This window comes from Poecilia latipinna, unplaced genomic scaffold, assembly GCF_001443285.1.
Source record: "Poecilia latipinna isolate Pla-1442-1.1 unplaced genomic scaffold, P_latipinna-1.0 Scaffold1430, whole genome shotgun sequence".
Lineage (NCBI taxonomy): Eukaryota > Metazoa > Chordata > Actinopteri > Cyprinodontiformes > Poeciliidae > Poecilia > Poecilia latipinna.
In genome coordinates, this window is record NW_015114046.1 from 120,403 (window position 1) to 146,869 (window position 26,467).

The 26,467-nt window shown below is 36.2% G+C and overlaps 1 protein-coding gene across 1 annotated transcript in view; it reads left to right on the top strand.

Annotated features, from left to right (window-relative positions):
• The window catches only part of LOC106962557 (collagen alpha-1(XIV) chain-like), a 73,783-nt gene that overhangs the window by 8,362 nt on the left and 38,954 nt on the right, over nucleotides 1–26,467 (top strand). The window contains exons 3-5 of the mRNA XM_015057028.1: nucleotides 5,815–5,931; nucleotides 14,767–14,910; nucleotides 17,747–17,830. Of these exons, the coding sequence (XP_014912514.1) occupies nucleotides 5,815–5,931; nucleotides 14,767–14,910; nucleotides 17,747–17,830 (345 nt within the window). The remainder of the gene's footprint in view (nucleotides 1–5,814; nucleotides 5,932–14,766; nucleotides 14,911–17,746; nucleotides 17,831–26,467) is intronic.

The window sequence follows — 26,467 nt, forward strand, 5'->3', positions numbered from 1 at the left end:
TAGTGATGCATGAATGATACTATTCATGCATCACTAATTCTCTTGTTTTAATGTAAAATGCTCTGTACCTAAAATAACATGATTATGCCACTAGTCACTACTACAGCAAAGACACTCAAAGATGGCGTTATTTGCAGATAATTAATTCGTTTTCAAAAAATCTTTTAAGACCAATTACCATATTTTCCCGGACTATGAGCGTACCATACTATAAACCGTACCTTCAAATTTTTTTTTACCCCCCTTGCCCCCCTTGGAAACTTACATCTATCAGCCGCACCGGGCTACAGGCCGCTGGTCATAGACATTAACGTATATGATGTCTATGCCGCTGGTATCTCTGCCGCTCTCGGTTTCCCATAAGGACCCAGCAGAGGGCTGTATCCTAATAACTGCTGGATATATTAAGGACGCAGTTCTCTGTCTCCAAATCCGGTTTTGTTCACGCCGAGTTTACGTGCAGAAGTTTTATTTGCCTCCTGTGCTGCCAGATCGATACTCCTCAACTTAGAAGCTGCATCATACGAGTTTGAAAACATTTCTCGTCGTGCCTGCTGCTAGCATGTGCTTGTTCTAAATTAAAATTAGCTCGTTCTTCTTTGATTTCCAATTTTGACTTCCAATGATTCACTTCCTGCTGAAGAGCCCCCTGGTGGTAGAAGAAAAATCCACAGAAAAGCCGCATGTTCAAAGTGTAGGAAAAAAGTAGCAGCTTATAGTCCGGAAAATACGGGAGGTGAAATTGAATAATTTCCACGGCACACCTGACGATCACTCACGGTAAACTAGTGTGCCGTGGCACAGTGGATGAAAAACACTGCTCTAATTGTTCCCAATGTTCAGGAGTGGTTATGAAAAAGGGTTGCTGGCTCACATCATGCTCATATACCCATGAAGCTATTGATTGCTTTGTGACTTTTGCTTAAAACTATAACGTTTTTTTTTCTCTCCATACGGAAAAGCTTTCAGTTGTTCGATGTTTGACTTTAATGATGGAAAAAAATCTAAATTTCTCAAGAAATGTCACTCATGGTCTTTTAACCATGAATATAGAGTCTGCTTTAGCCATGTTTTAAAGAAAACGAGCTAAAACCTTCATGTTTACTTTGCATTTGCATAAGATAAAACAAAAGGTGAAAGTTGTTGCCGTTTAGGAGAATTTATAACCGTTTATTGACTTGGTAGAATAAACAGAAGCTAATTCTTCCAGCTCTGACCATTGGTATGTTCAAATAACGTTTGCAATGGTCAGTCTGGACAGATAATTGGCTTGGCAAAACTTTGCAACAGACAAAGTCTTGCACAGCATGGACAGTTGCTAGGATTTGCTCTGAATATGAGAGAACCGAAAGCAGCCACAGCATTCCTCAGTTAGAGGCGTTGTGTGCTAGCCCCGGCTACAGCGGCGACCCGGGAGGAGCTGAAGACTTACGAGTGGCTAAGACCAACCTTTCCTGTGGAACCTTTGTTTTCAAATGGGTCAGGCAGGGTGAGAAGCCTTTGTAGCAGAACAGACTTCCCATTTTGAAGCTTACTGATTGATAAAATGAAATAGAAAACACCTGGCTTAATTATTCTATGAATTTAAAGTCGGGTATTGTGGATGGGGTTATTGGGTTTATCCAATTTCCCTACGTCTCAGTAAGTTAGGGTTGTCATTAAGTAATTACTTAGTCTGTCTTAAATCACTTTCCACACCTGACAGAAAATCCCAATTTCAGAGGTTAAAGGTGGAATTTCAGTGGCTCAGTGAAGGATTTACAGAGACTTCTCATGTTTGCCATCCCCCCACAGAGAAAGACTAGATGAAGTATCTTCAGGTAAAACCACCTAGAGGGAAACAGGCAGGGGGATGTGATCAAATGCCAGCAGTGTACTGCGTTACCATTTTAGGTCACATGTACGAGTTATTAACATATTAATTTGATCAGAACTTTGGGAAAATATTCTGAATTAGAACATTTTAAGCACTTTATTTAAAACTATTCCAAATCACACAAAATATTTGGATAAATACACTCCCTTCTTTATCTTTGCTCTGCTTTTTAAAGCCGTTTTGTCCTCCTGATTCAATGTTGACGGGTGTGGATTGAAAAGGCATATTTGTAATTAATCTGCTCTCTGTTGATTTATTGATGCTGAAATCCACACTGTAGCCTCTCTGAGAAATCTCAGTGGTTGCAATAGGAATATAGATCACAGGGTCTTTTCTGAAACACGCTCACGTCAGAGGTCCCTTGCTTATAGATGAGTTTTCCTGTTTTCTGTACTCGGCTCACTGCTGTTCTCTCCCCTGATACCACAGCCCACCGCCGTCTACTCTAACACTTCATTTAAAATGCAGTCAAATCCGTGCACTTTCGACTTTCTGCAGAACTGGCATCGAGTGTGACGGACACTCGGCCCCTGCTGTTTACATGAGATCTTCGATGAAAAATTGATGAGAATTAAGTTCCTATCTCTGCTGGCAATGCCTTTTGTCTGTCTTTACTGGGCTATTTGCACACCATTCAATACTTTTCTATATGTGTGAGAATCCAATCTCACAGAAAAGATCCCAAGGTTTTTCTGAGTGTGTGCTTGTGTGTATTTATATATACGCGCATGCGTGTGTGTGTGTAAAATGCTGCAAAGGAACCGGCAGATTTTTCAAGAGGCAGGGGGATTTTTGAAAACAGCCACCAAAGGTTTCATTTTTTTGTGTGAGCGTCAGAATACATGTGCTTCCAGCTGTGGACAAACATGCATAATTTATTAACATACATGCAGATACGAAGGCACAGTACACAGTTGAGCGACACTGCAAACAGCGAGGTATGAAATCTGCATCTTGAATCATTTGGGATTTCAGCAGCTTTCTTCAGACGAGAGAGCTAAGCCCTGGGCTGAAATCTCATGCAGCCCTCATTCTCATCCCCAGGTTGGTGAGATAATTGGTACTGTATTTTTATTTATTTATTTTTTACCTGAGTTTGCATATAAATATATATTTGCCTGAATGCACGGGCTTTTCATTTTCTCCACCGGAGTGAGAATTATCCTTCCTGTGCTGAACTCAAGTTTCTTTACATACCTACATAAGTGGTTTCTGTTACTGATCTCTGGCATAAAAGAGGTGGCTCACTCAAAATGCTGCAGGGGTTTGTGGATAATATCAATGTTTGTCAGCCCAGTGTTGTAAAGAAAGACATAGGAAAATGCAGAAAAAAATTAAAATACAACACCAAAGGCTCTTCAAATTGACACATAAGAACAGGGAAGAAAAATTGACTTTTTTGTTCATGCTTTTATCTTCAATCTTAAGATCATTAAAAGGTTTTCTATACTGAGGGACTTAAGACTATCATGTTTTCCCAGGTATCATTTTTTTAAGAGGTTTCTAGGATTTATTTCAACACCAGCCCTTGATGTACTGCTCAAAATTTAGTGTCTTTCAAAAGTATTAATTTCCATAAACATAGACCGCATTAAAGTTATAAAACTCAAGAAATTTTATTCCAATTCTATGTGGTAGACCAACAAAAGCACCAGCTCCTCTAAACCGTATGTCTGTAATACCAAAATGGAGCAAAAAAATCTATATTTTTTTCCTGTTTAGTCACAATTCAGAGCTGACTGGCAGTGCTTGAAGAAATGGAGTGCTATTCTATACCCCATTTGATCAGTCTTTTGTATAATAAAAAGCATATTTAACTTCTGGAAATGCCTGAAAAAAGGGTTTTTTGGTTTTAAAATCTCAACCTTTTAAAATACAGCACACCTTTTAAAAACTGGAAACTGATCGATTTCTATTTTTATGCCTTGTTTGAAGGTAACACGTGTGTATATTGTTCCAAACAGATATTCAACACCAACAAATGTTTATAATAGAGCATTTTTCAATTCCCATTTGGTTATTTTGAGTGAGCCATTTTTTAAAAACCTCTTGTGTATTTCGCTTCAGAGCATCAAAGCTTCATGAGGCATCAGTCATTGTGTAGGTATTTAAAGAAGTTGGCAGCAGCAGACTGTTCACCTCATAATGAAGGCACAAACACAGAAACTAGTTTGTGGGTTTCATATCTTATTTTCCACCCCCTGGGTTTTCTGTTTGTTTTTTTTTTTCTATGTAGTCAATTAAAGTTAACTGGGGAATGTACTGCGTCTAGATATATTTTTAGTATGTGGGATTTGGCTTTGCTGGTGTGGAAATGATAGGGTGGTTGTTGACCTGGTTATGTGGTTCCTTCCATCGTTTTTCTTTACAATAGCCATATTCCATAGTTTTAACCTGTGTCCTTTAAGAAAACTTAACAACACTATTCAGAAAACCGCAATGAAAAGTGAATATACGCTCAAATACTCGCATAAAAATTCCACTTACAGTGTTGTTGACTTTTCTGTAGGTCACTAACAGGTGGAGGCAATTGTAAAGTGTGTTGGGTTTTGTGGAGTTCGTTTGATCACATTATTATGTGATTTACATCTAAATTATCCTGGCGAGGACAGGAGAGGAATAGCACCGACATGCTATTCCAGAGCCTTTCCCTTTGGTACCTTTTTGTTTTTGTTTTTTTTTGTTGTTTGTTTTTTCTCCCCTATTGGTTAAAATAAAGTCACATTCTCTCCTTTTCACTGTCTTCCCCTCATTTCTAATTGATTTCAAAGCAAACCGACATCCTGAGATTAGTAAAGCAAGGGATCAGTCAAATATGAAGAATGGCAGAGCAGACGGATGAAACGCTAAGAGAGCAAAAATGAATAAAAGGGTTTGGGTGAAAAGTGGGGGATAGAGGCATCTAGACAGCTGAAAGGGCCAGCAACTAATCAGGACGAGAGGCAGGAACGATGCTTTGATATATACGGTAAGATGAGCACGACCAAGACCTGTCATCCCCCACAGAGACGAGCACAATTCAGGAAGACAAGGAAGAGGAGGAGAGTGGGACTTTGGGGCTTTTTAATGTGACATCTGTTCTATCTAATCTCTCTGATGTGTATCCTCCACATGGATGAGATACAGTATATCCTGTTTTTTTCCCCTGTTTCTTGACAGTTAAAAACAGAGTGATTGTCTCAATGGCACCAGAACTCTGGAGGGAGTTCAGTTTCATTTACCTCTTTCACAGTTGTGGTTTGCGCTTGGTGTCACTGTGCGTAAGTGAAAGTTAATGGAGAGCACATCCTGTAGCACATCCATTCTAATGTCTGGCAGGGCCATGCAAAAGTATTCACACCCATTGTTGCTTTTCAGATTGAGGGCAGCGCTAGAAGAAAATCAATTAAAGGCTGCCAGAGCCTTGGGAATGGGCTAGAAATTGACTTTCCAGCAGAAAACAACCACATACCTTTAAGTTCACAGACATTCTCTCTCCATTTAATCTTAGCCTGTATTATTTTGCAAAGAAAAATGGGCAAAGATCTCTGCAATTGTGCATTTACTCTCTACATATGCAAAGCTGTTAGAGAAATAACCCAAAATACTAAAAGATTTATAATTTCCTTCCACTTCTCAATTATGTAGAACTTGATCTTTGCTTAACATTAAACATTCAATTTCAATTTCTAAGAAAACTTTTGCAAGACACTGTTTGAGAGCTGGGAATGATTTTTAAAAAGTCATAAGCAGAAAAGTTGGACTCCCCCCAGTGTGAAGGTTCAGACATTAATGACAACTGAAGTTTTCCAGTATTTGCCAAAATATTGGAAATTACCATGCATTCTCTGATGCATGAGAATGTTTTATTGTAATTTACCTTTGATGCATATGCTTACAAGATGTGTCAGACTGTACAGACCTGTAAATATGGTTTATTTCCCATTGTCTGTAACCAGTTTCATCACCACGGAGATTTCGTGTAAAAGTCCTGGGACAGGACAAGCTTGAGGTGTCATGGAAGGAGCCGAAAGGAGATTTTGAAGGATACAAGGTTATTTACGTCACACGTCCAGGTAAGGTTGAACTTTGGGGTTCAATTTTGTTTTCATTTTGAAAAATGTGTGTGTTGGCAAAATATGTTCACAAGCATGTACTTATAAAGAAAAGCACTTCATAGATAATAAACCTAACCTTAAATTTACAATTTCTTTTTCCCTAACATAATATATATTTTTTAGTTTTCTAAGTTTATTCAATTAATGTTTAAGAGAAATATGCTGTGTCCATGAAAGAGAACTTAAAAAACCCAGCAACAGTTTTTCTCCATTAAAAAAACCTTCCAGTTTCAACTTGATCAGTTCAAAGAAATATGAAAAAGAATTTTTCAAGAATATTATTTTCTTGTCCAATCCTGCCCTGTTGTTCACACTGTTAACCTCGCTTCATGCCCAGTAGCTCAGCAATGATTTCACTGTGACAGCTTGATTGGCTAATGCTTTGCTTAAGGGCCCCTCCACTGTAATTTCTGCATAAAAAAAATATCAGAAAATGAATTTAAAAAGTACAATACATGCAAGTTATACAGGGATCATTTGTTTTATGAAGACACAAGAATGTAAATAGTTTGTTTTTTCTATGAAAAAAGTTTCTTTTCCTGGTGTTTAAAAATGTTCTGCAAATGGGAGCGCAACAGTAAAACTCCTTTCCCTGAGGGAGAACTAGTCAACATTTTCATGTCATTTTTGCTTATGTTTGAGTTCATAGCTCGTCGTGCAGAAAAAAGTTACACACAACCGCAGACAGGGTGGGATATAATTGATACTCTGATTATGCTGGTGCACACAGTAAACACCTGTGACCGACTTCAGTGAAAATGCACTAATGTAGCTTTTAGGCCGTTTTTCTACTTTGTGAAATACTCAACAATTAAAGCTCCCAGTGAAGATCTGTTCTGCTGAAGTCTAGAGAGACTTCAGTCAAGGTGGGAAAAGTTAAACTACAGTAAAATCTAATGCAATAATTATAACCGCTAATGTGATTAGTTTTAATAAGTATCAGGAAACAAAAAAAACATATATTTCTAAAGATACTGAAAATGACAATATAATAAAATCCAACAAAACATAAAATAAGGACAATTTGTCCAGCCACCATAATTTGAGCATTTTCATGAGATTTGGAAAAGATTGCAACCAGTAGTGTTGACTTGATTTGCATCATTTTATGTCACTGAAACATATTTACCATCTTAACAGTACTACATTTAGGTTTTGTACATTAACATATTGATTGATTAGACTGTGGTTGTTTAAGTTAACTAAAAATTAACAATATTTCACAAAGCTTTCAGGAATTGTGTTTGTATTGAAACAGGTGTCATCTTTGAAACAAGATTGCTGATTTGAAAATGTATTATCATGATAGTCAAAACAGAAAAACACAAGATAATCTTTTTAAACCTTGATAGATTACATAATCAAAAATGTATATTTTCAGCTCATTTCGTTAATTTGTTTTTAAATTGACTGTGCAAGACAACAAATATACAAATGTTCTGTTGCAACATTCATTTATTAGCCATACTCATTCTATTTATCAGGATCAATAACAAAATTCAATGGGAAATCTGTGCTCTGTATGTTTTAGATGTTTTCTAAAACATACAGAGCCTTGCAATTCACATTGCAAGGCTTGACTTGTCTGCTTGCCAAGCTCTGCAGCTGTCTTATAATGTCTCATCTTTTTTTATTCTCATTATTCATGAACCTAGAGCCTAGTTTGGCCCATTTGGTAAGGATTTGTATTAAGCTCTAAACATTGGGAGATTTATTTTATGCAGTATGTGTTTTAAGAGACAAGTTCCTTGTAGAAGCAGTCTTTTCAGGCCAGTTTCTAGGACAAATACTGCAGACCTGACTCCACTTCTGTACTTTTTTTTAATCAGTTGATACAAGTTGATAAGTAGTTAAGTAAAATGCGACGCATTTCACAAGGGTTAATAGAGATGGCGCTTTCAGGGTAATGTGTGGCGTTAGTTTTCCACCTTACTAATATTTACACATAGGCCAGCATGTTTAGTTTTGCTCTTGACTAAATAAGTAATCAAAGACTTTTTTTTGCTTTAGATTGCATCTTTCTTTCAGATGCATTCTGTGTGTTTTCATTCTTTATGTGAGAAAAAGCAAACCTAAGTTGTACCCTAAAAAACAAATATGCAATATTAATTTGACTTACTGTTAGCAGTAGAAACTGAAGAGGGAGGAACATGTGATTAAATGTTGAACCTTTTAAAAAAAATAGCCTTTTTTTTATGCATGTTCCCTTGATTTGTGTCACCGTCTTCGTTATTTATTTATTTTTTCCTCGCTGCCGGTGCCAAACCTTCTTGATTGCTTGGTGAAGTGTGGAGATGAGTTCAGCTTGCAGTGATGTGTTGTGTCTGCGCTTCTGCTTCATGCTTTTCAAGTGATGCTAATAAAAAACTGTTTCTAGACTGCTTTGAACAGAACTGAACACACAGAAGGTGCTTTTCTACTGGCAAGTTGCACACTAACCGGTTAATGTGCGGCTCGGTTTTACCCCAGGTAGAGAGCTTTTCCATTATACGCTCTGTTCCTTGGTATTGTGGGCAGGCTGTGAGCGCGCAGCAGCTGTGGTCAACTCTCTGCTGATGTTTGCAGCAACATTCAGCAATGGAGAACCTTGAGGTTATAGTTCTAATGGACTCAATCCCAGATAATTAATTTTGTCTTATATAAACTAATTGCTGGCCCAAGCATAATGATACAGACTTGGATGAGTTTGTTATGTCCCTATACATATAAATATAATTATATTCTTTCACTTTATTTTTTTTTTTAAGTGTGGAACTTTTTGGATTTAGGCAATGAAAGCAGCAAAAAGATGTCAAACAAATGACCATGCCTGGACTTTATCTATTTATTTATTTTTTAAATCCAAAGGAAAATCACAGGAAAATTTGCATCACAAGCTAATATTATGTAGTTCCATTATTTCACACTGTCGGCACAAAACTGCAGCCCCATCAGAAAGATGACCACCTACCAAAATCTGAGAACAGCCTGGTGGAGCCGCGCAGGATTTGCTACTGGAAAATGAATCCGGCCGGGGCGGACCAAGACCGTACCGGTTAGAGGCGGTCTAGTGGAAAAGCGTCTAAAGTGTGTCTCTTAGGTGTTTTTAATTGGACATTTCAAGGGGGAATGTACTAAACACATCCATAAATAAAATAATGTCTGTGGAATCATAAAAAATGTTTATGTAAACTGAAAAATTTAATAAATGGATGTGAAAATGGATACTACTTGCACAATGACAGTTCAGTATTTCCTTGGTTTTGACGCCTTACTTTGATTATCCCTGACATACTTTTTGTTTTTCTTAATGGCTCAAGCTTTGCATCAACAATGAAACGTTTCTGTAGGAGATATTTGGTTTGTCGCTGTGGATATCTGGAGATTTCAATAATGCTTGAAGTTGTCAAGGTTCTTTTTCTTGGTCAAGACCCCCATGTTATGTGGTGATGGAAAACCAAATTGACTACCTGCAATATTACGCCCAGCAGTTTCAAGGTTTTGGTGGATATGATGCTCCAAACCAGTTTAATTTCATCAGTTTGGTTCATGTAGTAGAAACTTCAAGTTCTAACCTGAATGCTATAAAACATAATTGTGCGCTAAATCTGTGGCAGGAAATTAACTAACAAAATGTTCTGGCAGAATTATGCCAAAATGTAATTAATATCAACAAATTTCCTGTGGTTAAGGTACAACTTCCTAAATGATATTTAACCAATGTTTATGGGGTACTGGAGGCAGTCCTATGTGACCTGCTTTTTTAGGGTGCATGTCATGCTCTGTGTTTAGTTTCGCCTGCGGCAGAGTAAACCTGCAGCTTCTGGTATTGCTTGGCCCGTCTGCTTGATGACATCAATGGAGAAACTGTCAGATAAGGTGCAGTAAGCCCAGGCAGCTGTCCCCAGAGACCGCAGGGAAGAGTCGGTCAAATGGCAGGAGCAACATCGGCGTGTAAAATGACGGAGACGGAGGAGGGGAAGAAGCTCAGAGCTGTAGAAACATTGAGTCATAATGGAGATGAACGAAACAAAAAAAGGAACATGTTTTATTTCTGTGTTGCCTACATGTTTAGAACATTCTTTCTGGTTGTTAAATTGAAGCCTTGCTTCAGTGTTTGTTTAAAACAAACCTCAGCCACTGTGACTTTGCATGCATTTTTTTGCTTTGTTTTTGTTTTTAATAGCCCTTAATTGTAGAAATGTATCACTCGGAATTTGGCAGACAATTTCCAATCTCTGTGTTTTGTAAAATATTCACCTGCCAGTATTAATTTCAGCCGATTCAAATCTCCTATAATTCAAAAAGATATGACAGATTTAAAAAAAAAATTAATGTTTTACTGGTGTCAATATTAATTATGACTATTATGTCATTACTTATATTACAGGTAGAGATGACATCAAACCACTTTGTGAGAAAACTTAATGTTTTTTGTTGTTTTTTTTTACAATTATTCTAAAACGAGGATAAAATGTGACAAGAAAGCAGTTTATATTCTAGATAGATCTCAGGATGTTATAACTTCACATATTAGTGACGTTGGTGTTGCTGACATTATTAAAAAGCTGTCTCCAGGTGCACATTGTTTTGTGCAGTTGTTTTGCCTTCTGTGTTTTGTACTCCTCTCCATGTTTACGTCACCTTGCTTTCTGATTGGCTACACGTCACATTCAATAGGTTGCCATGTTGTTTGTCCTGTGGGAATACATCACATGTGGCGATATCCAACTCATTGAATGCTCTAAATAATAGAGTGGAGCAGTCCCAACGTCCTTCCAAGTTGACCACATCCCTTTTAACACAACACACCTCACACAGCAGGAGTATCTCATAGGATTATCTGTGGAGTCTTCACAGTAATCGGTGTATCCTTAAGATTGTTCAAAAGGGAAAATCGGGAAGAAAATCGGCATAATTATCTTCCTTTGTGAACCAGGCTTAACTCTGAGATGTTTAAGTTGGCTGCCTTTATTCCATTAGCAAGCAAAGTCTCAAAGTTTCAACGGATAAAAAAGAGCAACTTATTTCTATTCCCAGCCTTCCTGTCATCAACTGAAGACTCTGCACTTTCTTGCAGCCAGAAGAAATGACATGCATGATTATATTATTCCTATTAAATAGCTAATATTGTCTTAAAGTATGCTTTTACTAGCTTTGCAATAATTGTCATGGCAAACAACAGTGAAGGGCCTGAATTACTGTATATGATGCGTCATTTTGCAATGGAAGCAGGTTTGTGTATGTTGATGTTATAGACTTATATTTTTACCTCTGGAATGTCAGGCTAAAGTTATCATTTTATTAAAATGTTCCAGTTTGAAGAAAACTTATTTTGAACCTTTTTAAAGTTTAAGCATATACCTTCTCTTCAAAAAATGCTGAAGCAAGTTGGTTTCTGCTGTCAGTCATTTTACTGGAGCAGCAGCTGGAAATTAGATTTATGGAAACATTGGCTTTGATAGCTGTCAGTTTGAGAAGATCTATCGATCCCACCTGGAACATTTAGTCGTATGGCAACTGAATCAAGCAGCAGGCTAAATGACTAGCTGAATTTAATCACATGGAAAGCTGAGGAACAATAGGCACTTTTCTTTCATCACAAACTCAACTAATCAGCTTTGTTTGTCCTGAACTTTTCAGTTAATATGTTTTAGATATCATCTCTTTAAGTCAGGAGGAAGGACCATTTGCTACGGTCAGTTTGCTGACTTGCAACTTCCATACCAGCAATAGCAATTTTGCAGGCTTAGATGTATATTACATATTTCTTTTACTTGATCTTTATTTGCAGTTCTTATTGCTTGGGTATTGGTTTATGCGTTTCTCTGCTTGTTCATGTTACTATCTGCTGTACTGTTTGTACTGTTCTCTCAAATAAACTAACTGGAGAGAAATATTTTTTCTTTACTAGGTGATGGATTCAAATTATTTAGGAATGCAAAAGAATATGAAGAGAGTTTGTAGAATGTGCATCATGGTTACTTGAGAAACATCCGCAATCTAGAGTAGCATCTTTTAATCAAACAGACCTAACTGGCCAAATAAGATCTAGCGAACCTTACCAATTACTTATCACAAAGTAATTGGTAAAATTAATGTAACCATTTATGTGACAGATTAGTTTTAGGGTAAAAGGAAATTCCTGTCTGAGCAACATGACAGGATTACACAATCCGTTTAAAACATGCGCCGTAGTTTCTTCGGCTTTAATCTTGCCACTTTGAGTATGTAGACAAACAAAGACTGCAGACAGAGCTGATTAGGGGGGTGTTTGCAGTGTTATGCAAGTCGACCCTTCACTTGGACAAGTTCAAAGTTAAATTCACACATTTGAGAACTCAGATTTTCTCATTCATTGGTTTGGCTCCATCTGTTGCTTGTACAGGTCTAGGGACAGAAAAAAGGGCAGCTAACATTTTTGCAGACCCCACACATTCTGAACATAAACTAACTTTTACTTTCAGGTCAAATTAAAACTACAGGCATTTGCAAAAACTAGCTGCCACCGAGGTAATTTCTTCCCCAAAGTTGTGTCTGTGATCATAATGAGCTATTTACAGTCCGAGTAATCAGCTACTGTTAAACATGACAAGCATATTTTGACCTAGAATATTAAATACTGAATAAATGTACACAGTGTTTTTCAGTTTTTTTAATATTCTCTAAAATTTGTTTAATGTCTGTTCACTGTACATAAACCTGGCAATTATAGCTGATTCTGATTCTAGTCCATCTCTTTCCTACTACTAATTTTCTTTTTTAGAGATAAAAACAATGTGCTGTATTTTTATTTACAGTACAAAAAAATGTAATGCAAGCATATATACATGATAGTGTATGCTGTCCAGAAGGGTGTATTGTGTTCGCTGCTACACTTAGTTTATTAGATTAGAAGATTTTGTTTTCTTTCTTTAGGTCTTTATTTTAGAAAAGCAGGTGTTGAGAATGTCTGTTCTGATTTTATATCTATATAATTACATGGAGATTACTGGGATTCTGTGAACTGTGTGAAGATGCAGTCACATTGACAGCGACAGCACACAGTACATTTATTCTGAAACTGAGATCTTAATAGCATGGAAAGGCAGAATGTGTTTCATCTCAGTAATTTGTCTAAAATATTACAAGGTGTTGATACAAAAGCGCATGTTTCTGAAGCAGAAGCGTGTTGTTCATTTGATCCTGTCATTTTTTTTAATGTTGTGCAAGAACAATGAATGACGTAGTTATAAACTTAAATAGTTTAAATTTTTACCAAAATACCGAACATGGAAAATTTTCTCTTAGAAGAAAACATTTAAATTACCTTTCAGTGTCGCCACCTTCATTTGCATGTAAATGTATTAATTTTCATCTTTTCATTTCAACTGCTATAAACAGGTTTGCAATGCAGGATGTGTCACATTCACAGATGAGTGAGACAAATCTTGATTGTGAGTGCAGCCGGAACAGTTAAAGATGTTAAGAGGTCTTGATGAATATCGTTGATCTATTTTCAGTCTATGAAATTAATGTGTAATTTCACAAAGAAGGAAGAGAGGAGGAGTTCTAAAGAACGTTTCAAAAAAACCTCCATCCACCTAGTGGAGAATAAATACTAAGTCATATTCAATAAGTTATAATATGCATTCAGACAAGGCTCTTGTGTATGATTCGAAGTAAAGGTTGAAAACGACAACCTGTAAGCAGGTATTAGACATACTTTTCATTTCACCCACATTTATGGATTAGATACGTTTTCTTTTTATGATCTGGTGTAATATTCTAATTTAAATGTTTTCATTACTGGAATTTAACAGAAATAAAAGCTTAAATACAGTTGTCTGTAACTTACTCTATATAATGTATTTAATTTATTCATAAGGCTCCTGAAATAAAAGGGCTGTAATATTCAAATTTATTGAATGAATATGTACAACTTGCAAAAAACCTTTTTCTCTTTTTGTCACAAACTTCCATGTAATTTTTTTTTTTTTTTTTTTGATAGGTCAATATGAACTAATGCATAATTGTAAAGCCAAAGGAAAATGATGCATACTTTTTGAAGGTTTTACAAAAAAGAATCTAAAAGTGTGGGATACAGGTATGCAAAATCCCCTTTCAATAAAATCAAATGGCCAACTGTTTTTAGAATCAGAAACAATTGTACTTTGCCAGTTTTGTGCACATAAGCAAGTGATTTAACTTTTTAGAAGGCATTTAAATTATGAATGTTTTAAAAAGGCAAAAAAAAAAAAAAAATCATTCATTCTCCAAGATGAACTGTGGATTCATAGCTCCTCCAGAGCTACCATGAGTTTCTTGACCGTTTTTTTTTTTTATATTGTTCTTCTCAGCCTTTCAGAAAGGAGAACCACATCCTGTTTAACCTGCATTTTCCAATATTCTTACCATTTTTAGATGATGTGTTAGATGTTGTTTTATAACCCATCCCTTTTTTGTTAACCTTATTCCTGACCTGTCTTGTGTGTTACTTGGTCTTTCTAGAGCTGATATTTTAAAGATATTTAATAACAAACTTCAAACATCTGGTTTGTTCTTTTTGTTTATGTATTCAAAACTGGTGACTTATGACCGAAGCACATGTGCAGTTGCAGGAGCAGGTTGCTCTGTTCTGTCTTGTCGGTCAGTCATGCACGTTAAACTTCTCTAACTTCCTGTGCTCCTTCTATGAACTACTAATTGTTGGAGTACCATATATAAAGTATATATAAAGTATAAATACTTTAGAACTTATATTAATCTGGCTCTTGGTAGTGGTCTTTGAAAAATATTTTTTCTTCTAATGGTGCATCTCTTCCCTTGAAACAGGTGGACAGCAGAAGGTGCTTGAACTAGCAAAGCAGGAAACAAAACTGGTCATTAAAGATTATGACCCCTCAAAAGATTACAACTTTAAGATCAGTGCTGTGAATGGTGGGAAGGAGAGCAAACCTCTTCAAGGAAAACATGAAGGTAGGAATCTTAAGATACTTCTAAGGCTATGTTCACAAAGCAAGTCTTGATGATTAATTCAGGTTATTTTCGCATTACTTATTAAATGCAACCACAATCAGAGTCCTGTGTTAACAATTTACAACCTCATAGCGACTCGGATGTGCAGAAGAAGAATGTTAACGTTGCACCGCAGTACTCCGTTTACGATTGTAATAATGGATGCGACCTTTGGATGTATTTTAAAGCTATTCAGAGCCGACTGGATCATCACAAAATTACGACATGAGGGAAGCTAATAAAAAGAAAACACAGGTAATAGAAATGGCCTTTTGTGGACCGTTGACTGCAGCTTGTGCACAGAAGTTTGTTTGAATGCGTAGTTGGACCAGGATGGAGAAATTGGGATGTGATTGTTCTAATTGTCAGCCATTGTTTGTCTGGTTTTACAACACCTGGCTTCTTTAAGTGCAGAATTATGATGCACAGCTCACATCACTGACAGAAAAGTTGGATAAAATACAACATGTTCAGACTGCAGATGGTTTCAGAACAATCAGATATGTATCCGACTTAGTGCTACATATAGAAGTGGCACAATTTGGACATTTTTGGGAGGTGAAAAAATTGGAATTTGGCCTTTCGGACTGCTGAGGAAAAGTCGCAGATAGGTTTCATATGGGCACAAAAAAATAAAATCTGATTTGGGTCACATTTGCCTGACGAGTGAACATAATTAAAAAGGTAAATAATACTTAAAATGATGTGGCTTCTGTCGAAAACTCACCCGATAAAAGCTGACATGACCTGTTTTAAGTTTATGCAAATGTACATTTTGAGGAAAATTGACCAAGTTAAAATGCGACATAAAACAACCAACTGCACTTGCTGCGAGTTAGCTTAGCAGCAGGAGCCCTCCATCAGATGTGATTAGCAGAGTACCTGCTGTCTGATTAAGGTGTGGCTGTAAGAGCTGTAAGACTAACAGTTTGAAACTGTGGGAACTGAGACAGGAGCACACAGTGGGGGCTTGTCATCGAAAATATAGCACAGTTTTTTCTTTGCTCAGGTCTTTGTATCTTTGCTCCTCTCAGGTGGATGTTAAACAGCCTTTATTTCCCCACTTTCAGCTGCATCAGAAGTCCCCCACAGTTCACTTTCTCTCCCTGGTTTTTAAAAGAATGTCAAGTACTCTGTCAGAGTTTCACTTATGTGGTACTGTTCCTCTTGAGAGAAAATTGTCCTTCTATGTATGGATGGCATTTCATTGGACAGTTTGAGGCACACACTGTCTGACGGTCTGTCCCTCACTCCTAATTTTCTGAGATTGGATTGCAGTGAGAACTGCTTCAGGAGGGAAACCCAGACCTCCAGCTAGACCCTTGATCTCCATCGCAAGGGATTCCTCGGCCAGAAAGGAGATACAGTAACTCAGGAGACTTCTGTGTCTGCCTCAGGTTATACTCCAAGTTCAATGTGGCAAAGTCCAATGGTATCTATGAGTTGTTGACAGATCAAATTTGCAGAGTGAAACTTTATCATGTGCCATCTCTTTTGCTTAATACTTACCATCTTATTTGATCTTTAATTGTATTAATTGTTTTGTTTTGGTATTAGTTATGACTTTATTTTTGTTCTTGTGTTTGTTAATCTCATTTTCCTCTCTTGCCTCTAAGATGCTGTCTCATATTTTAGCCTATTTTTCTTTTATTTCTGTATTTTTTTTATTTTAAAGAATGATTGCTCTAAGTTTACTATACTTTTATGAACTTGGACATTTTTCAATGTGTACCTGCTTGTTTTCCTTTTACAATCGTCACATTTTGTTTGGACATTTGACTGGGAGCCAGTAGCATTTTTCCCACCCTCTGCATTGATTTACGTGCTAGAAGGAAGATTTAAATCCTTTTTTTGCTCCAGCTGTCAGCTGTTTTGTAGGGACCATGTTTTCTGTCAATCAGTCTGACACAGCTTAGGTCATTTAGCATCACTTATCTACCTGTGAACACATGTACATAGTTAGACTTTTGTAGGTTGTAGAAATGTTCATTAGAGTGATTCTATGTTGACTGATGGTGCTGGGAGGAATGTTTTCTTTCATACCCTTTTATCTGCTTTGCTTGAAAAGTCTGTACATTTTTATTCCAATGCCAATTAGTTATTTGAAGTGTTTTACAAAGCATTTTGGCAAATGTATTGATTTAGCTTTCTTTATGATTTATTTTTGGTACAAAGTGAAGTAAACTCCTTCAGGAATATTTGTTTCCTATTTTTGCCAGTTTATGGTTGCAGAAGCACAACAACAGCATGCCTGAGTTTGCATGCTGGTTTGGGGAAATGCACAGAAATAGGCCAAGTGTTTCCTTTGTTTCAGACACTGACATTCACAGACTTGCTAGTATTTACTTGCTGTTCTCGAAAATACAAATCAGGACATATTGAGCTTATGTATCTGCTGCATACATAAATGCACAGGTGCAAAGGGCTCTATTCAAAGAGCTTTAATTTTGCACATAATCTTTACTCTCATTGGGAGATTAGAAAGCTGTGCATTTTTTGATCTCACATACTTGCCTGTGTAAAATGCCATGAATTTGGATTCTGTGTGCTAAACCAAGTAAATGAATAAATTATTTGTAGACAAAACATCTGAAAAGTGTGGCACACATTGGCATTTGTTTGTATTTGTTGTATTGCTCCAACGAAATCCAGTGTATCCAATGCAATCAGAAGACATGTAGGTAAAAAAAAAAACAAAAAAAAAACATCACCTTTTCATCTTGTCCCCTATTTTATTTGATCTTTTTTCTGTTCGTTAACATAGATTACATTTTTTTTTCTCTGTTCTTCCTTCCAGCTCAGCAATCAGGCTCCGAAACGGCTCAGACCCAGGGGACTAAAAAGAGTGATGTCACACGAGAAAACAACGAGATCTCGGAAGGTAAGACGCTCAGCGGGGAGCGGAAGGCAGACTGAGTGAAGTGACACTCTGGGATGGAAAAAGATTGATGCATCCGTCTGCCTTAAGTTTCCAATTGTCTGGATTTCTGAATTCTGATTTAAAATGAGAAAAGTGGAAGTTTTATTCCCCTGAAATACAGTCTACAGGTGTGAAAGTTAAGATGTGTTCTGTTACCAGAAGTACAGCAGAGAGATTTCTTTTTTGGATTTCCTGAAGTGTCCCTCTTTTAGAAATAACCTCTGAGAAATGATTCGTATACATTTTCTGAAGATGAAACTTTACCAGAAGACAGAGTAGATTCAATAAAAATAGGGAAGTAAAAGCAGAAAGGCTTCCTGATTTTAGATTTTTTGTCATCATTTAATAATTAGTTTTCCTTACCATTCTCACATATTTAAACACAAACACTGTGAAATTCAATGGCTCTGCTCATGCACAGTCAATGCAGAGAAGATTGAACCCAACGAAATAACTCTAAAAAGGAAGCTATTAGAAACTAAATTAATTGTAGAGAATAAACAAGCAATTTATGGTTTTGAGAGAGATTATGAGAAGTGCCTGCAAAGGCGAACAGCCAGGCACCGCAGGGAGCAGTAAGAAGGAAAACGGGAAAATGAGGTAAGACATGTTTGTTTTCTAACTGCAGTAGAAGAGTCTTGAACAAATTACTGAAGTTTTTCAAAATTATTTCATTGTTTTTTCATTGTTTAGTCTCCCAACATTCATCTGGTAAAGGTGTGTAAAAATACTTTAAAATACTTTTGTCACTTATTGCACTATCATTATCTAAATAGAAAAGGATTCAAGTTCATATATATATATGTATGTATATATATATATATATATATATATATATATATATATATATATATATATAGGCATTCAAACTGCTCTGGAAAAGAATCTTAGAAATGTAAATGATTTGAACCTTCTATGTGGTTTATTATGGGAAGACTCGACTCTTTAGCTCACTGCCTGTTTTACTTTGAACCAACTAAATAAATGTACTTACATTGAAGGTTAAATTGTTCTAAAAGATAATTTTGTGACATTGTTTGTGCAATAAAATATTTTTAAATGATTTTTACACATCCTTATCAGCTAAAAAGAAAGTGTCAGCTAAAGCAATTACTGTAAACATTGCTATATTCATATTTATATTTGAGACAATTTCTAAATAGATTTTACCAATTATAACAATGCAGTTGCAGAGGCTTTGTCTCTTGATTTGATTAGAAATAGATATTTTTTTTGTCTCTTCCTTTGTTTAGTTGCTTATCATTGGGATGATTTTTATTTTGTCATTCATGTAAATCTGATTTATGTTTCTAACTTTGTACATAATTATATTTTCACTCATATTCAATAAAAATGTGTACAAAACTGTCCAGCGGAATAGTTGCCTCACATTGTATTGTTGAGCTAAAACAGGTGTTCCTTTGCAGCATTTGGAAACGCTTTGTGTGTGTTTTGTGTGTGTTTTGCAACGGAGGAGCGGTGTTGTTGAATGTGCAGATTGAAACTTTTGGCAAACGTTTGACCACAGTTTCAAACCTAAATTACAGCTTCTGCTTCAAAAAGCGTCAGGATGAGATGATTCCTGTTTGTTTGTCTACATCTAAATCTGGTTACTGTTGCATCCTTATCAGCGTCAACATTTAGCTGCTTTCATGTTGCCGCAGTTTGGATCCCCTCTTGGTAAAGCTATACTTCAGAATGAAAGAAATGCTTTTCTTAGCCAGATCGTGGAAACTTAACAAGCCCATCAGAACTTTGCTCTGCTTTTGCTTTAAATTACACACTATAGTCGACTCTGATGTGCAGAGTTATTTCATCCTGTCTGAGGTTTTAGACAAATATACATTTAGTGACATGGAATGTGAACGAACCAGTGTCTGAGTCAAACAAGACATGACTTGTGATGTGATTAGTTAAATGCTTCTAAGTTTTTAAGGTGTCCAACCAAATGTAAGAAGTTGTATTTATTTTCTGATGGATTCTCCAAATTCAAACAGTTACCTAAGTACTGAAGGCTTTGCGAGTTTCAGTTTTTATTGTTAAAGTAGATTGTCATTGCTTTGAATATATTTATCTTTATTGAAGTAAAAAAAAATCATTCTGTGGATTTTTTAAATTTTTTTGGGGGGGGGAAGACAAGTCAACCCGGTGAAGTTTTATTTTTCTATTGATTATCCGTTGTTCATCCTTTGTTCTTTTTGTACATTACATGTTGAATCAAATGCAATAACACTAAGATTTCACTCAGGACTCCTTGAAGTGACAAAAACTAACAGGGGACAGTTGGTTCTGTTAATCGTTTCATTGATGTTTAACATTTTAATATGCAAATATAACATAACAGGTGTCAAACCCAGCTAATAGGATAGATGTTTTTTTAAAACATCTATCAAAAACTCAAAAACAGTAGTAGGACTAAGTATGTCCTCCGAGCCAAAGCAGCATGATGGCAAACAGAAAACGGAGAGAGCAGAAGTGCAGCGAGTCCAGTGGAGCCTGATCCAAAAGGCTCACATAATTACAGTTTGAACTTACCATAAATGTTCTTTTTCTGTCTCATTACGACTGCTTGGGTTCTACAAGATTACAAATCTGTGGCAGTTCTTTTTCCGTTTCTTTTTTCTCTGTCACTTTTGAAGCATACTGGACCAGTTTTTTTCCCCCAACAAAGCCACTTTACCCAAATATAAAATATAAGGAGGATTAGAGATGAGAATTTAAGATCAATGTGCTTTATTGCTTTATTTGAAGTCTGTTGTTTGTATGTTCCAGATGTTGTATATGCAGGTGAGAGACAAAGTTAAACAGTTATTAGCAGTAAGAGCTCAGTCAATTGTGCCTCTAGAAAAATGGAGGCGCAAAGACAGAAATGTTGAATCACCTTATAAAGATAAAGTCACAACAACAACAACAACAAAAAAAAAATAGTAGGACTAAGTATGTCCTCCAGCAATTTATAGTTTGGAAAACATCTTTCTATGAAAGCAGCATGAAATAATTACCACAGATGGGGCATAATTAGCCACAATTTAGCTAATGAAAGGCTTACATTCACTTCAGGCTCAAATAATTGTTGTTGACTCATGGTTTAAGTTTTTGTTTGCTTTTGCCTGCCTGTGAGTTTGGCAGCTACATGGTTGGTTGGTTAAATGTTGGTTTTCTATTTTTAAATTTGCAAAAATCTCCTTTTTTCCCATATTGTCATAATTGGGTATTTCAGAGGGAAGAGATTAATTCGATACAATTTGGAATAAGGCTATAACTTAAGAAAATATGGAAAATGTAAAGTGTTTTAAATATTTTCATGATGCACTGGATGTTCCCAAATAAGCAAAAATGATTGTGTTTTAAGTCTGTCTTAAACGGCAGGTGCATTTATCTGCTTCCTCCTTTCCTTTCGGCTCTACTCCCTCTATAGTGTACAGGGCGTAAGTGTCTTTGTAAGTGATCCAGAGCAGAAGCTCTTTCTGAAGTGGGAAATAAAGGTGTGAACTCTCACCAGGCGGAGCATATTTGAAGTGTTGTGGGCAAAGATGTCACGGTGTGCTGCGCTGGGTGACCTCTGCCTCTGCTCAGGTGATGGGAGTCTTCATGGCCAGTGTGACAAAAAGCCCAAAACAGTCGGGGGAATAATGAGGAGGAGGAAAGACATTTTGCTTTACTGCTGCAGTTACTTCTACTTTGAAATGGATTTCCTTTGTCTGTAAAAGAACTACTACTATTCTCATTAAAAACTGAGATGATTTCTTTTTAAACAAAATGTTCTTTCAATATAATAATAAAATAGCTTTTAGGTGATTCTGAATGCATGGCTTTACTAATGTCTCTAGTGTAAGCAGTATAATTTAAGGCTACATAAATATTTGATGAATAAATAAGAAAAATATATTTAGAATTATAGAACTTAACTCTATTCATGTTTTTGAGGCATTTATTGCACCAATGGTGCCTGCTGTGATCATGTTTGCAAGTGTAATCTGGAGTCATATATGCAAATAAATCTGGCCTGTAATGTTTTTCACAGCTTATTTAAACCTATTTAGGATTTGCACTAAGACTCTGAGGGTTCCCTGTGGTGCAGATGAAATGCAACGAGGTCTGTTTTTACCCAGAAAAGCATATGTAGGGTTAGGATGAGGGATTAGGGTAAACAGAGTTTAGAGTTATACAAAATGTTACAATGCTATTTTGTTTGTGATAGAAACCTATTTTAACCTAAAGTACATGTTTCTATAACTGTGCCTTAGTGTTGGGTTAAATTTGCTGAAATTCAGAGTTTGTCAGTTTTTCAATCACTTTAAGCTTTTTAAAAGTCGGTCTTTTGTCAAATTATTGTTGGTTTGGTGCTTTCTAAATTACTTTTTATAATACTTAATTAAAATAGTCCTCAATATGAAGGTTGTTTGTTATATCCACTTTTATGGCTGCAAAAACACAAATCATCTAGCCCAGATTTTGTTGAAAAGGCATGAAAAAATGACTGATGTTTGTCTAAACAGGCTATCCTGTTGATGCTGTGTAAACAGTGTTCTGAAGGTTTTAAGGGTTGAAGTTAACCAAGTCTAACTTTCAACATCATTGTTTACGCAAAACTTTGAAAAGACATGGAGGCTAGAAAGTCTTACATGTAATATGTTCATACTAATAGGAACAGTGAGACGCTGGCCACTAATTAAAATGAGTTTACAGTGTTTGTCAAACTGGAAACCTGTTAATGAAAATGTGACTTTATGAACCTTTAAACTGTCATTGTGTTTGCATTAGTGGGTTATTACCATAGAAACCTGATGGTAGCTACCTCTCCTTATCTCGATAAGGGGAGGTAGCAGGGAATGCATCACCAATGAGTTTCATGTGCAAAACACTCACTGAAAACAAACACCTAAAGCACTACCCAACAGAGAAGTGATGCAGTGTAAAAATTAATTTACCTTATTGGATTTTAATATTTTTGCATTCAACATGAGACTCTAACATGGTTGTAACCTAAATATTAACTCCTCCTAATATCTTCCTAACTATCTCTTTGCTTATACTTGAAGAACTTTTCATTCTTGGAACGGATTTGGTGAAGTATAATGGAGAACTAGACCTGAACAAATGAAAACTAAACTGACAAAAAGAAATCCTAATCCACCAAGTACAGCAATGCCAAAAAATTATGAATCAGCCACCAGTTCAAAGAACAACTGTGGATTAGGCTTGTCTGAATGCATTTCATCTTGCCTTGTACTGGTTTCTTTAATTCATCCTCTTAACAGTTTGATCCCAAATAGCCATTTCTATTCTCTGAACATGTATTCATTTTGTTGAAGCAACCACATGCATATGTGTCCAGGTTTAATGTGCACACTTGTGTGTGTGTGTGTGTGTGTGTGTGAGTCATGTTGAGTCGGTCTGATGTAACTGGCTTCAGGCTAAAGGGGACAGATGGGGGACTAAGGAGCCAACCATTGATAGAAAGCTTTGTTTTTCATGACTGCTGCCCACGTGCAGCTTCTGCATTTCCCATCCTGGGTTCTCCATGAAAGCAGGATGTCGCCATTATTCCCTCCAGGAATTAAATTTATAAGCTCATTTCTTAGTCTTTCCATCACATTTTCTTCATTCTCTGCCACCGTTTGTGCTCAATGTCTCAGCCACTATCCTTTTATCTGCCATGTTTGTTACAAAAATTTGAATGATGCACAAATATTCAGCATGGTATAAAGAACATATTTCAGACCAGAAGACTGAATGGCTAACATTTTATTTTAGTGATTTTGGGAACTTTAAACAAATTGAAAGCTGTGAAATTTAAACCAATTTACATCTAATTATCACTTTAATATTTCATCCACACCTTAAAGTAAAGCAAATTAAAATAAAAGATCAAATTTTTAGGTGTTGAATATGTTTCTTCTAAAATATGATGTAACTTCCCACTTTCTACCGGAACACATTTTAATTTTAGGGTTGTTTTTTTTTTTTTTATCACCTTCTCTTTTCTTTCTCCAGTTTTGCCTTCATTTTTAGCATAATTTTGTAGTTTTCTTCAGCTGCTTTCTCTCCTTTGTTCTTAAAAAAATCACCTTTTTTTTTTCTTTCAGAATTTCTAAGCCAAAAGCTGACAGTCTGCCCCTTGCCCACACTTGCTGAATACCACAGCTTTAGTTGTGCAGGCCTGTTCTTGGTCTGCTGCCTTGCTACTGATGAGACCTTTAATGGCTGCCTGCTTGAGACGCTGTCATTCTGAAGCTTTGGCTGCCTGTTTGTCTCCTAGTGACAGATTTTCTTCACGCTCATGTCTGCAGGTCATCCAGATGCTCACAGGACACGTATGGCTTGTGATACTTCATTGCTTTACGGCTACTGTTTATCTGAGAATCACAGTTTAGGCTGCAATCGCTGGAGGTGGCAGATGGTAGTTGTAATTAACTGCACAGCAGCTATGCTGGAGCCTACGGTAGAGTAATGAAATATTTCATTATTTGCGGATCATAGTTATAAAATATCACTCTAATCAATCTGAATAGGAATGTTAGTCACACATATTTTTTATGCAAAATAAAAGTCGCAGTCATCATCATTAAAAGTGTAAACAAACAAAAGTTTGTTCAGCTTTCATCAGACTTCAAATAATATGCAAACAGGGACTGTAAAACAGAGTGAAACACGACATATGCAAGCTAGAGAACATTAAAGTATTCACCCCAGATGTCTTGACTTTTGGGGGAAAATTAGCTCCATAATTGCTTAGGTAAGGTGTTTTTCTTCTCGTCTCCCAGTCTTCACTCTGAAGGATTTTGTTAAAGTGTTGCCAAACCCCCTATAGAGTTTTATTATCGACAGTGTTTGTTTATTGATCCCTTGTAGGTATTAAATCAGATTACACACTCGGTTGCCATATGCTGGCTTCAGGCAAACCCCCAGGATGGAAACACATTAGTCCCAGTTTTCTGCTGTTTTTATGTGTTAAGCTTTTAATACTTTCATTTGTATGTTGAATCAGGTTGGCTAGTTAGTCAGTTGGTTAATTTTCTGACCCTCACATTACCTGTGGTAATTTGCAATACAGGGACTTCATTGTGTCAATAAGTGACTTTCCATTGGAGTTGACAAAAATCACGTGAGGTTCTCTAAGGTTCCTTCTTGGGCCCCTCCTATTTTTGCTCCCACCAGCTCTGACGGCAACAGATTGCAAAATTATGTCAGAAAATCCAGTTTTAAATTCTATTTGACGTGATCATCTTTGTTCCTCACCAGACTGAACTTTAATGTTGGCTATTTGTGGTTTATTTAGCAGCTCTTGTTTAGATTCTAAGAATTTGGGTATATAGCTTTTTCTTCTCAGTCAAACGATTTGTGTCCAAATCTCTTGCTGTGATTGATGTCGAGTGGGAGCTTACATTAGAGCACTATAACTCATCTAATCTGTCTTTGCTCGCATTTCACTGCAGGCCAGTGCAAACACCTGACTGCTGATCTGTCTGGTATCTCTTTCTGGTTGGACTTTGATGCATATTGTGAAATTACACGCTGGATGATCTAAACTTAAGAATCTGTTTTCTGTCTTTACAATGACTCATTCATCAATTGAATATAAGGAATATAAGAGAAAAACTTATATATATATATATATCTGTCAGAGCTCAAAAATAGGTTCAATAATGTCAGTGACTGCTATAAATTTACAGTAATATATTTGAATTGAAAAAATACATAAATTTATATAAATTATTTTTTTTATTCAAATGTATTACTGTAAATTTATAAACCTTTTTTTTTTTTCAAAACCAAGGTTTCTGGTTGTATTGAAAAAAAAATTAGCCAAAATAGCAGTCACTGACATTATTGAACCTGTTTTGGAGGTTCAATAATTTATCTGTTGTAACTCGTTTTTACAGATTTATCTGTAAAAATGAGCCACAACACAATTTACAGAAATCTTAATAATACAACAAGGTGGTTTTCTTCAGTCTAAATGTAAAATGAACAGAAACCTTTGAAAAACAGACTCCGTGTGTTATGTATGTAATAAACATCTAGCTTGTTTCTGTTTCAGAAGCACTCTGGTGTATTAATCGTAAAGTGGATTCAGCTACTGGAGGAAGTGACTTTATCTGATAGGCAGCAGGTCTTCCTTTATATATGCCTTTGTTATATCATGTTTTATAGGATGAAGTCCGCAAGGGTAATGGGTAATAACAGATCCCATCATCATAAACAGTTGATGACACAGTGCTGTTTTGTGAAAGCAGATTGCTATCTGAAAGATGTTATGAGGTAACTTTTGGCATCACTTCAGTGATGTTCTGGCTTTGGCGGTGGAATATTTGTTGCCTCATGAATGGTGTTCACATAAAGTTTAGAAGGTGTTAGTAGAAGTGATAAAATGTACATGTGATTGTTTTGATAATACTGGACACCTCTTAGCCACCAACAGTTTAGAAGATAGACCTATATCTCCTCTTTTTTTATGCCTGTAGTAGTTAGAAAAGAAGTTTGACATGCTTTACTGAGCTTTTTTGCATTTGCAAACATACATTTTCCAGAAATGCATGCATGCCGATAACATTTTCAGCTCCTCCATGCTTATATTTCCATTTTTTTTTTTTT